This window comes from Saccoglossus kowalevskii, chromosome 10 (genome assembly GCF_978046115.1).
Source record: "Saccoglossus kowalevskii chromosome 10, keSacKowa6.1, whole genome shotgun sequence".
In the NCBI taxonomy this organism is placed as follows: domain Eukaryota; kingdom Metazoa; phylum Hemichordata; class Enteropneusta; family Harrimaniidae; genus Saccoglossus; species Saccoglossus kowalevskii.
In genome coordinates, this window is record NC_140650.1 from 35,723,409 (window position 1) to 35,737,297 (window position 13,889).

The 13,889-nt window shown below is 34.8% G+C and overlaps 2 protein-coding genes across 2 annotated transcripts in view; one reads left to right on the plus strand and one right to left on the minus strand.

Moving 5' to 3' along the window:
- Positions 1 to 349: 349 nt before the first annotated feature.
- On the minus strand, positions 350 to 8,463 carry LOC100367728 (2-aminoethanethiol dioxygenase-like). The gene is made up of 2 exons (XM_002736519.4): positions 7,568 to 8,463; positions 350 to 1,840 (listed from the first exon to the last, which is right to left on the minus strand). Exon 1 carries the CDS (start codon positions 8,451 to 8,453, stop codon positions 7,710 to 7,712), a length of 744 nt encoding a protein of 247 aa, XP_002736565.1. The 5' UTR covers positions 8,454 to 8,463; the 3' UTR covers positions 350 to 1,840; positions 7,568 to 7,709.
- A 209-nt stretch (positions 8,464 to 8,672) lies between these two features.
- LOC144355711 (bridging integrator 3-like) overlaps positions 8,673 to 13,889 on the plus strand; it is a 57,465-nt gene continuing 52,248 nt past the window's right edge. Inside the window, exons 1-2 of the mRNA XM_085504804.1 lie at positions 8,673 to 8,743; positions 8,827 to 8,881. Coding sequence (XP_085360930.1) covers positions 8,736 to 8,743; positions 8,827 to 8,881 — 63 coding nt within the window. The 5' untranslated portion in view covers positions 8,673 to 8,735. The remainder of the gene's footprint in view (positions 8,744 to 8,826; positions 8,882 to 13,889) is intronic.

Genomic DNA, 13,889 nt, shown 5'->3' on the forward strand with positions numbered 1-13,889 from the left:
TTAAGTACGTTTAAACACGTTTAAATAGAATTTTGCAAATTTGAGGACCAAAATGGCTACCTGTCAGCCATTCTTGATCAAACGGTAACGAAATCTATGTGCAAATATAGGACATCATACATGGTCTTCGTGTTAAATTTGAATATGATCGATGAGAGCATGACTGAGAAATGGCTCTGGAGGTAGGCACATGGACTAAAAAGCATGTTATGCGTGGGGGTACCTATTTTATCAAAGAGGTAGTTATACACTCAAATTTCAGTTTCATATTCATGTGGTGAATTCAGCACCTCCATATTTGTACAACCAAATGCCCCCTTCCATTATTAATGACACTAAACAAACAAGGTTTTAACAGAATCATTATTTTTTTTTAATATGGATAATTTATTTTCCCTGATGGCAATTGCGTTAATACAAGGCTCCAAATCTCTTAAACCACCCATAATATGGCAGTAGAACATAAAATAAGATACATAAAAAAAAACAAGTAAAATTAATAAAATCAGTAAATGGTAACATATCTCCAGACATATCACATGATTTGTGAAAAAACTTGCAAAAATCATGCTACACACTAATTATAAGAAAAACTGAAACAATTTAAAAAAAATAATTTCAAAATTTTCCCTGATTAATTTCTACAACTTAAATATAATGTCTGAGGTAATTGGTTTTCATTCTTTCAACTAACCAGTTACATTTATTTCAATCTTGTGACTACTTTTTTACACAGTTTTTTCAGAAATTGTTATTAAGACCTGTATCCAATTTGGTTCAAAAAACAAAAATTTAATTCAATAAAAATGTTGGCAGCAAACAGAAGTCAAAAGGTTTACATATTATAAAAATCCCAAATAAAGTACACCATGACATTTTTATTATGTACAATTAATGACTTGGTGATTGTTGCCAAATTTCAGACAAAACAGCCCAAGCTAAAATCCCAACAAATCCTCACTATGCAAGTTAAAAATAGACCAGGGTCTACTTTTGTGTATCCCATAAATTATTCATCAATTTTGAACCAAATGGACATAAATGGACCTCTATACAGGTCTTGATCAAACTACAGAAAAAAATATGCAGATCTATTTTCAGAAAGATTACAAAATTTGACTTTGGTTGTCTGACATTCATTGTGACAACATGCAGTTATAATAAATGCATTAAGTAGTGACACAGAGTGTGCTATTTTCCATGAGTAGTCAAGGTCACTGGGGTCACTAGAAATGCAACATAAAAATATGGCCACCCTAAGTAAGGTAAATTGAAAATACACCATGTGCTCATTAGGTCAGTAATTCTCAGATCATGTGCAAATGCTTTGTTTTGTTAGTAGTATGTGTATAGCCACTGTAAAACTATTTTCACTGTTTTGTTGTTAATTAAAACAGTTTTAATTTCACAAACTTGACAGGGAAACAGAGTTCTATTGTTAATTCACATGTTCGTGTGAATTTAATTTAGGGGATTTTACATATCAGCGTAAATAGCAGTATTACAGCAGCTAACAGTTTATAGCACAGTACATAATAATACCCCGATCACAGTGAGGGACAATGCCCAACTGTTAGGAATGTATCCAGACTTTTAGTGATTCAAGATGTGTAGTCCTGGGTACAGTCCCTGCTCGTTTTCAATGCAAGGTCATATAAAAGTGCATGTGTACACATTACAAACGAGTAATTGCATTGACAATTTCCCTGTTAGTTATCAATTTTAACAAATATATAAAGTTTGAACATGAATGGTCAGAGCATGTCGGAGATATGGCTCCAGAACTGCATTCATTCAGAACTACTGGTAAATGCCATCAGTCAGCCATCTTGAATCTGATCTGAAAAACAAAATGATGTGCATCAAGGTCTTGTGTTCAATGTACGTACCAAATTTGAACAAAATCCATCCATACACACATGACCATGATCTGGTCTCAGAATGGCAGATATGCTTGATATTGATGATTTTTTTAACAATATATTGGCTATCCTGAATGGGATCATGAAACGATTTGATGTGACCATGCAGTTGATAAAACAGAATAGCCGTCAGACAGCCATTTTGAATCCGATCAGAAAAACAGCAACATGCATAAGGTCTCATAATGGCTGCCAATCGACCATCTTAAATCAGATCACCATACAAATACATCTGCATATGTGCAACATCATGTATGATGTGTACGTGGTAAAACCATGATCGATCAGGGCAAGTAGGAGATATAGCTCACGACCAGCATTTGGCAGCCAGTTGACCATTTTGAATCTGATCTGAGAAACAGACATGCATTAGGGTCCCATAATGTCATACATGATCAAGATCCAGTTCTTGAATGGCAAAAATTTGCATCTTTGAAGGAGTTTTTAACATTAAAATATCTGCAAATTGGCCATCTTGAATTGTATTGTCAAATGAATACATGTGCATATGTGCGACATGATATGTAAAATGTGCACATGATCAGTCAAGGCATGTCACAGATATAGCTCTGAAACAGCATTCAATGTCTGATATTTTGAATTTGATCTGAAAAACAATGACATGCATCAGGTTCCTACAATGCTTATACTCAGTTTATCTTGAATCGTGTAATCAAAAGTCCCAGATTTCAGACTTTTTTCAAATGGGCACTTATAGGGCATGTCAGAGATATGTCTCTGAAAAACCATTCATTAAAACAAAATGACCACCAGTTGGCTATTTTGAATCAAACCTAGAAAACAAAACGATACTAACGGTACTATTATGTTCACTGTAGTATGTACCAAATTTATTTTTGTTAAATTCTGAGGAATTATTGGCACTAAAATGGCCACTTTTCGGTCATCTTGTATGAATGAAACTAATATTAGTGCATATGTATCTCAAGATAGACAGATGGATGAACAGAGGTGAAATTATAAGTCCATGTTTTCTGAGATGGAAAAAGACCTCTGACTGTTACTAAGAACTGTACAAAAAAGCATATAAATGAATGAAAACAACTTCAGTGATTGCAAATTTTTAGCTAGTATAACAGCTAAAAGGCCAATCACTAATACCACATTTGCTCTATCAGAAGCACAATTCTAAGTGCACGCTTTCATTGTATACCAAATATGACCAGACACACTGTTAATGTTAATCACATAAATACATGCACTAATAGAGCAAATATTGTAACATAGATCAACTCAGAAATCTAAATAAACAGGATGACAAGTGTCAGTTATTGATATTACCAGTATTTAGTTTTTTCTTGCCTAAACATTTACACTTTTAGCAGATACTAAAATCCCAAAAATTTGTTACCACCAATACATGACAAGTCACTTTAACATGAAATTAAAATGATTCACAGGAAATAAGATCACTCACCAAAAATGAATTTATACATGCATCTGACACAAGACACATAATTATCAGTGCAGTTACATGTAAATTCTAAACTTAAACAAGCAGCCTGTCGGCTGAGATAGCTCCGCTGTTAGCAATGCACATGGCAATTAAAGAACAGAAGATATCATTAGAAAATGAACAAATTTGAGAGAGGTCCACATGTAGTACCTATATGTATAATATATCAAAGCAATTGGACTTGCGGTTTTCAACAAGAAGTCGAAAATATCACTTTTTACCAAAAATTACAAAAATATTTATCAAAATTAGAGAATTAAAGATATCATCATGAAATGAACAAATCTGAGAGAGGTCCACATGTAGTACCTATATATGTAATATCAAAGCAATTGGACTTGCGGTTTTCAACAAGAAGTCGAAAATATCACTTTTTACCAAAAATTACAAAAATATTCACCGAAATTAGAGAATTAAAGATATCATTACAAAATGAACAAATCTGAGAGAGGTCCACATGTAGTACCTATATATGTAATATCAAAGCAATTGGACTTGCGGTTTTCAACAAGAAGTCGAAAATATCACTTTTTACCAAAAATTACAAAAATATTCACCAAAATTAGAGAATTAAAGATATCATTACAAAATGAACAAATCTGAGAGAGGTCCACATGTAGTACCTATATATGTAATATCAAAGCAATTGGACTTGTGGTTTTCAACAAGAGGTCGAAAATATCACTTTTTACCAAAAATTACAAAAATATTCACCAAAATTAGAGAATTGAAGATATCATTACAAAATGAACAAATCTGAGAGAGGTCGACATGTAGTACCTATATATGTAAATATCAAAGCAATTGGACTTGCGGTTTTCAACAAGAAGTCGAAAATATCACTTTTTACCAAAAATGACAAAAATATTCACCAAAATTAGAGAATTAAAGATATCATTACAAAATGAACAAATCTGAGAGAGGTCCAAATGTAGTACCTATATATGTAATATCAAAGCAATTGCACTTGCGGTTTTCAACAAGAAGTCGAAAATATCACTTTTTACTAAAAATGACAAAAATATTCACCAAAATTAGAGAATTGAAGATATCATCATGAAATGAACAAATCTGAGAGAGGTCTACCCAAGGTACATATACACCAAGTATCAAAGCATTCAGGCTTGTAGTTTTCAAGAAGAAGTCGAAAAAGTAAAACATTGACACGGACGACGGACGACGACGACGGACAATCACTCATATGATAAGCTCCGCTCGACAAAGTCGACAGCGGAGCTAAAAATTAAAGATATCATCATGAAATGAACAAATTTGAGAATGGTCCACATGTAGTACCTATATATGTAATATCAAAGCAATTGGACTTGCGGTTTTCAACAAGAAGTTGAAAATATCACTTTTTACCAAAAATTACAAAAATATTCACCGAAATTAGAGAATTAAAGATATCATTACAAAATGAACAAATCTGAGAGAGGTCCACATGTAGTACCTATATATGTAATATCAAAGCAATTGGACTTGCGGTTTTCAACAAGAAGTCGAAAATATCACTTTTTACCAAAAATTACAAAAATATTCACCAAAATTAGAGAATTAAAGATATCATTACAAAATGAACAAATCTGAGAGAGGTCCACATGTAGTACCTATATATGTAATATCAAAGCAATTGGACTTGTGGTTTTCAACAAGAGGTCGAAAATATCACTTTTTACCAAAAATTACAAAAATATTCACCAAAATTAGAGAATTGAAGATATCATTACAAAATGAACAAATCTGAGAGAGGTCGACATGTAGTACCTATATATGTAAATATCAAAGCAATTGGACTTGCGGTTTTCAACAAGAAGTCGAAAATATCACTTTTTACCAAAAATGACAAAAATATTCACCAAAATTAGAGAATTAAAGATATCATTACAAAATGAACAAATCTGAGAGAGGTCCAAATGTAGTACCTATATATGTAATATCAAAGCAATTGCACTTGCGGTTTTCAACAAGAAGTCGAAAATATCACTTTTTACTAAAAATGACAAAAATATTCACCAAAATTAGAGAATTGAAGATATCATCATGAAATGAACAAATCTGAGAGAGGTCTACCCAAGGTACATATACACCAAGTATCAAAGCATTCAGGCTTGTAGTTTTCAAGAAGAAGTCGAAAAAGTAAAACATTGACACGGACGACGGACGACGACGACGACGGACAATCACTCATATGATAAGCTCCGCTCGACAAAGTCGACAGCGGAGCTAAAAAAAAGTGTGTGAAGCTGAAAATTATTAGAATCCAACACAATTCTTGTTGAGAGTACCGGTAGTAATTCACAAATTTATGACGTCATCAATGTTGTAACTTATTAAACGAGTTTGCAGCTTCACCATGACAACAAAAAACACATTCTATATTTGCACTATTATGAATGTAGACACAGAAGTGTATCACAAACAGTAAGATACATAAAGAATGAAATTATTTGTAATGATTGGATATTACACCAAACTCAAAGAATGATTTGTTAATTTTAACTTGCTTACATGAGTGTGTATGCACTCTTTTAATACAGTAAATATTGTTCATGGCATTGTGGTTCACAAGCAAACATAAATATTAACAGAAAATAAAAATAAAATTACACAATATGAAATATTTCAACATAATGGAATTAAAATAGTTTTTACTACCACTGATACCAAAATATTCGTATTTGCATCAATTAATGTTTAAACAAAAAATTAAATATTAACTACATGAATAAAAATAAAATAAATATGTCCATCTCTGTTTAGTAACATGATCAGTTCTATATTTTATAACTTCATAAACTATATATTTAATATAAAATACTTCCTTATTTGTTTCTATACTTTCCTCCATCCAAACTTGAAATTTCAATAAAGTATGACCCACCCACAATTAGTTATTCAGTATGTCCTACATAGCAGAAGAGGACTCCTTTATGAAGCCAGTACCATACAATTCATGGTATGAAACTACTTGCATGTAAATATGTTAGAACTTTGTTCAGTGTATCATTACTCCAGTATGTAGTTTAAAACAAAATCAAGATTATCAATGCTTGCTAAAGTTCATACAAAGCAAAGAAATACTAGTATACTCATTGTGGATTACACATAGATATGGTTTACCATTAATTTATAAATATTTGAATAACATTTAGAAACTCAAAAAAGAAGTTGAAAAATCACAGCTACTGTGATGTGATGTCATATGTGCATATTGAGATTTCTAAAATGCAATCAGCATCATCCAATCAACAACATGTCTTGTACATAAATCGCTGTAAAAAAGTTTCCCAATAGCAAATCACAATCTTGTATTTAAAATTTAACAACATCCATGGGTAATCCAATATGAGCATAGTAAAAACAATATGGAGCCACTGCTAAGTTATAGGGACTTTAAAAATGCAGATATTTTCAGGACTTGAGCTTCGATATTTCAAGGCCAAAATTTCTAAAAAATGCCTTGGACTGATTGAAATTGTGAAGAAAGTACTGAAGACATTCAGGTTAAACATTGAGGCAATTGGCTTCATGTCCTCTGTGAATTTGGAGCAAAACACCGAGATGTGATGAACATTAAGACCAGATTCTCACAGGATGCAACCCCTTCCTAATATTTCTACAAAGAAAATGGAATTATTTACCCCAGACCATTCGTCCCGGTGTTATCGCTATCGCCACACGATAACACCGGGACGAATGGTCTGGGGTAGGAATTATTGAAAAGTTTTTTTGTTTTTTAAAAAAAATTAATGCTGAACAAAAATATATATATATATATATAATAATAAATGGTAGATTATAAAATATTTTAAATTTAATGTTGTTTACAGTGATGTTACAGATCTTGTAGTATTCAAAAAAGCTCAATAATGGTTTGATCCAGGATAGCAATTAGTGCCAGAGATCATAGAAGATAAGCTAACAATATGGGGGTGTATCACAGTGAGTGTAGGAGGGGGAGGTAAACTGATAATATCATGTCAACTACCTAATGGTTGATGAATAACACTGGGTTATCATTAAAGGAACATTACGTGAAGTTTCACATTATTTTGGGTAAATGTAGCAAAGGATTTTTAAAAAAATCACCAGTTTTTAAATGTAATTTACTCTCATGCATTATTTTTTTCGTCAACACACAGTCCCTGTTCCACATGAAACATACCAGTCATAGTTCTCTCGTAAAATATATGGCCGTAAGCGTACGTGTATAACGTGCAGAGTGACGTTTAAAAAATGGACGACATTCAAACCCAGTTTCATCATGTCCATAACATTATTCCTTTGGGGTTACATCTTTTCTTTTTTTACGAATCTAAGTTGACTTCCGGACCTGGGTATTCTTCATAATCACACCAAAAATCACTTGGCTGTTGAATGGGTCGCAACCATCTGAAATCCTCTTCCGCCCCAGTACCTTGTTCTTTCGCAACCAATTCGGTACACTCGCTGAAATACGTACAATCTCTTTGTGGTGGATCATATGGAGGAGCTAAGATGTCCAGAAACGCAGCGGGGCCTTCAATGGCATGAATATCGTGAAAGTTCCCCGCAGTACTTCCCAATTCGAACACTCCGGTCTGGCTATCAAGAAACACTTCCCCGTCATACCTTGTCGGTATCAAATGTTGTTTCACACCGAAATTGAATGCCGGCCGGTCAATGCCTTTAGATAACAGACTGCTCTCGTCAAGTCTATCGTAGTATCGTACACGGATATCACCATACAGCACCTTAAGAATCCCACACATATTTGGGTGGTCGTGTAAAGGTATTTTACATCCGTGTTTTAAAAGGAATATTCCCACAGTAAAGTATTCGTCTTCCCAAATATGCATGTACGTCACCGGTGCAAGACCACTCGATACCGACGCAGTAGTATGAGGAACTGTGTTTCCGGTATTTCTCGGTTTAAAATGGAAATCTGAAATCGAAACTTCTTCTAGAAGTGACCGGAGGGTCTGAAAATTGTCCTTATATGCCTGATCGGCACGGGAGAGACGAAATGTCTTGAGAGCCTGCCCAACAAGTTTCTGAAGGATGGAAGCCATTTTAATAGTACCCAACAGCCTCCTTATATACAAGATGGAATCTTAGGTACTAGTAGTTTAGACCTCGTTGAAACAATGGTTATAAAAGTGAAACGATATTTTAAAGTAATAAAATATGTCGTCATATTGATTTTTATGAAAGAGGGAATACATATAACTTAATAAATCAATGTTTGTAAATATATTTTTGCGGACGAGGACAACGTGACCTTTTAAAGAGGCACAGAAAGGTCTTGTTGTGAAAAGGTCTTCAATGTACACTCCAACGACACAAATTGTAAAATGAGCTGGTAAGTACGATTCCCAACGAACTTAAACATAGTTAACGCAATTCATTTCAAATTGTTATTTAATGTCTTCATTTTATTCACAGGAACCCTTTCAATCGCCTTATTTCGGCACCAAAGAAGAGCGTTATTAACAGAACGGTAGGGTAAAATATTATTTGTCATTTTGTGGTATACAACACCATGGGTTGTAACGAAAAATAAGACTCTAATCACATCAAAAAGTCATGAAAGTCATGTTTTTCGTTACAAACAGTTATTATAATGACCAGTGACATATCTCAAAAATATTCTTTAATGTGTTTATAAATATGTGTAAATTTTGAAATACAAATTGAATGAATGGGATTGGATTGTTGTGTCGTGAATACAGTGACAATCAGTATATATGTTGATCATCGTTATATCTACATAGATTACCATGGATTAAGTTTAAGTCTTCAAGCATGTAATACATGTTCTATGTAATATAATGCAGTATATTGTGGATGGATAGATGTACACATATCCAGATGCCCACATTCATTCATCTATTATATATCACACCAAATGTTGCTGGCCAAGGCTATTTCATCTTCTAGATAATAAATAGTTTAACTGATATAATGTACAAGCAAAGTGCACATAGTGCAATGTAAAACTGATTTGTTACATGAAAAATAAAACACCACCAGGCTAATAATTGAAGTCTAATATGAATTCATGTATGTGGTAAAACTACAAGATAATAATAAAAAAATGATTAACAATACAAGATAAAAAGTAGACACAAATTACAAAGTTACATTTACGGACTATGGGGGTGGCATATCCGTCGCGTAACCGTCAGCCAGAAATGCTACGTTTGTCGTCCATTCAGTCCAACGTAAATCAACGGTAATTTCTGAAAAACCGCAGATTTCGGTTCAACGTTTATATTGTATACTTTTAAATAACCGCTGATTAAGTTGGACGGAAGAAACGTAAATGCAAAAATATACGCCAATTTACGTTGAAACTGAAACAACATATACAGCTGGGTAACCGATCATTACGTGAACGGTTTCCGGCATATTCTTGTGTTCTTTCACGTCATGTACGCAGAGTACGCCCATTGTAAATTACATTTATTTTGACGTTTTCCTGGAACTGCCCTATAATATTTATCCTTACATGGTGTGTATAACCGTTTACAATTTAAATGTGCTTTAGCAAATTAAATACAATTATTCCATATTCGTATATAGCGACCTCGTACGGCTTGTTTGTAAATTGCTTGTTAAGTACAATTACTCCTGCGTCATGATCCCGCCATCAACGACAAACACAGTCGTGGCTTGAGGATTGATGTACCCCCAGACGTGCTTAGCTCCAATACATCACGCTTTTTGTATGTCTTTATCAGTTCAATTTCATGACATTTCAAAAATCTAAAGAAAAGTCTAGTATGATAGAACGAAGTTCCGTCATATTTTACGTTTTGGAAAAAAAAATGTGTAAGGGGCTGCACTTGAACTCAGCCAAGACAGCTCACACTTGTTTGTTAATACATTGTTTATAATCACGTGTTTTACTTCTACAACAAAAGAGGTGTTACCACTGTGGCATCAAGTGATATTTGTTTTGTCTGATGTGACTGAACCACGGTTACTAAAACCGTGACTGAACTTATAAACATACTGTTGATTAACCTATGATTAAAACACACAATGAATGTTTCTTAAAACCATTATTTTCGAAAGTTAGAAAAAGAGTGTCAGTGTTAGTATATTGTAGTACGTAATCATTTCTCAGCCAAGTCACTTTCGAGTACAATTAGTGGCGTTCACGTTAGAGATCTACTTGAACGCTCGACACGAACCGAAATCAGTGGTGAATTTTCAGAGAACACTCAACTAAATATATGATCGGATACAGTAGTAATGAATGAAATGAATGCAAACTGTCATCGGCGACGAATATTCATGTGCTGCAACCGGTATTTTCTTGCAATGCTACATTGACGTAAACAAAAAAATCGAATCTTCTAAGCCGTTCATTGTATGATGACTCGTAATAAATACTATAATAACAAAAGGAATTAATTTCAACATGTCAATTATTGTTTTCATCATATGTGTATCGCTTTTCATGTTTGGATCAACTAACAGATCGATGAATGATAGCGTGATTTTTGCACGAGCCGAGTGGGTCCCGATGTGGGTCCAGACAAACGTAAACCCAGTGCTGTAATTCTCTCCAAACATGAAGGCTTAAAATATCGGCACGTGCCGAGATTCCAACATGTGCACGTAACAGATGCTGATGTTGAAAAGGCTGTAGACTGGTAGCTGTACAATTCGTAGATAAAATACGTTGGTCGTTACGTCCCTGGAATAAATTATATTCGAAGTTTATATCTAGTGCACTACTCTAGTGAAGGGGGACTTGATTAAATGCACAATGAATGTGTAGCGGCACTGGTTTGTATACTTGCCTTGGCACAGCTATGCCCGTGTGAGAGACATTATGGAACTCTTAATAATATAATAAAATATTTAAATTTAAAATGTGTATTTGTTGTAATGTCAATGTAATGTGCCTGCTCAAAATCATCCGATACCTTGATAAAAACTATAATGGCCCATTAGAGGATGTGGATCTACATGCAAGTGTCAACTACGTTTGTTGCTATGAAATATGTGTGGCCTAACCAAGATATGATTGGCCTAGAACAGTATACTATACCAAATTATAACCGAAAGAGAGAGACTATTCCACTTCCGTCTGAGGATAAAAACAAATAGAAAAATTGTAATTAAAATGTTCGTTGGTAGAAACTACATACAGAATGCTTTATCCCGATGCATATTTCGTCGAGAGACCATTTTCGTCAAAAGTATGATGTGAATTGGCAGTGCTGAGCACCCTCCCCATAATAATATCATTTTTTGCTCCGCATTTATTGTAATATTACAAATTAAAAAATTCGCTGCAATTAATAGTTGGTGGTTTGTTGATGTTAAATGGATAAGACTCAATTCACACACCAAGAGGTGTCATTCTTCAGTTAAGCAATACAATGTGACAGACTTCAGTCGAATACTGGTGGAAGTTTTGACCTGCTCTTAAAACAAGTCTTTTATTCCAAATAAGCGTTACGAAGACAGAATTGATTCGGTGACAGTCGGTAATGAGCTAATAATAGTTAGTATTGTGAGCACGTCAACGCGTTTTATACATCGTACGTTTAACCATGGAGCTCCATGGTTTAACATACAGCCTTACAGGCCTGCTTGAGCCAAATAGTGGAGTATTACTGAATCCAAGTCGCCACATCATCGTACGCCATGGCCCGGCCTCTTTTATGCCAAGCCTACATAGATTTATTCCGTCGAGTCTTGAAGCGGAAATAAACTCTGGCGGCGAGAATGAGTCTCGGACAATAGTGTACAGTAGCTAGCGTTAAGTTTACCGCATTCCATAGTTGGACAACCAGAATGCATTGTTCCATACAGTTACAACATAGCAACCGGTTTGACATCGAGAAAAAAATCGTTTTTTTTCAACTTTATATGCAGTCTGCTATTCTTTTTTTGTAAATTCTTAACCCTGTTAAACGATTAGACGGGCATAACTTGGCATATGCCAAGAAGCGGACCCAAACGGTTTGAAGGTTCTCAAACTCATTTCGACGAAGCAACTCTGACATTGCTTCCAGCATCTCTTTCGTTACACTATTCAATCAGGAGAATGTAAAGTTTCACCTCGTCCATAAACGTCCACGCACAATATATATATAATTATATATATGTATATCAAGCATAAATGGGAAAGGATGTTTTGTCTTAACGTATATATTGAATAATTACGTCACCACGATTATCTGGTCTATTACATTTATTTTTTATATCGTCTTAGCAAAGAACCACAAAATGCCAGTACCAAGGATTGATTCCGATATTTTGATTAGTCCACTGTCCACCACTGTTCTATCTCCCTTTGTTCTATGTCAAAAATTAACGCTGTTTCGATTGTCATTACTTTGCGCAAAATAACGACAAATGTGCAACCATATCAAGTACGAAGTCTAGGCAGGTAGTGTGAATAGATCTGGTGTCGTGGCCTGGGGTGCGAAAACGAAAGGGGCTTCCCCAAGGAAGTAGTTTACACTAACCAGCTCCCTGCACGAACCTAATTCGGGAAAGTAGTGTCACGTGAGTGTATTGGTACACTGAAAACTCATCTAGTTGCGTTTTATGTTTGAGAATATTACTCAAACACTTTTTACCTATCGATTTCTTCGTTCGTTATTTTTTCAAAAATCTGCCCACGCTCGCTGCTAGAAACCGCCATTCAGAATTTCCGACCAGAATAAAAAATCGCCGACCGGCGCTATGCTATTTGTTTGCAATACACACAGGATGTCGGCCACTGGACCGTTATGCATCAGACTCGAGCTCGTAATATTACTAGTCTGGGGGTTATGCTATTGTCACGACATGGAAGGAGTACCTTCCATGGTCACGTTAAGGTAGTAAGAAGGGTTTGACGACGTTTTTGAATAAAGTGTTCTCTGCCTGTTGTTTCATTTTGCAAAGTTCCAAGATATATTGTTAAATGACTGTCCGAATAATTCTCAGAACAGCTGCGATTGCTTCATGAATATTTAATCAGATCGGAACTCTAAAACGACCTTTGGCACTGCGACAAAGAGCGATAAAAACTGAAAAAAGTAGTGACGTCGCTCGAGTGAAATTATTAAAAAATGCACTCCTTTTTCTCTCTACATAGTCCCACTCTAAAGAGACTGTACTTATTTCTACCACAGTCCCTCAACACCCGGTCGGAAAACGCCTTTGTTAGTCCCCGTTCGGACGCAGTCCGAAAACGGGGACTTATGTTTTGCCCTGTGTCCGTCCGTCCGTCCGTGCGTCCGTGCGTCCGTCCGTGATCACCTGTATCTCGAACATGCATGGACCGATTAAGTTCAAACTTCACTCATACATCACACATTATATGGGACATATGCACATGCATTTTTTTCATGATCCGATTAACGATAGCCGAATAGCGTCCATTTTAAGGCCGAAAATGCATCAAAATCGCACATTTTCACCATTCCGGACCCGGATCTCAGTTATGCATGGACGGATTTTGTTCAAATTTGGTACATACATTAAACAAAATA

Coding starts and splice junctions, on each gene's coding strand:
- LOC100367728 (XM_002736519.4), bottom strand. CDS start 8,453: ATGGCTTCCATCCTTCAGAAACTTGTTGGGCAGGCTCTCAAGACATTT.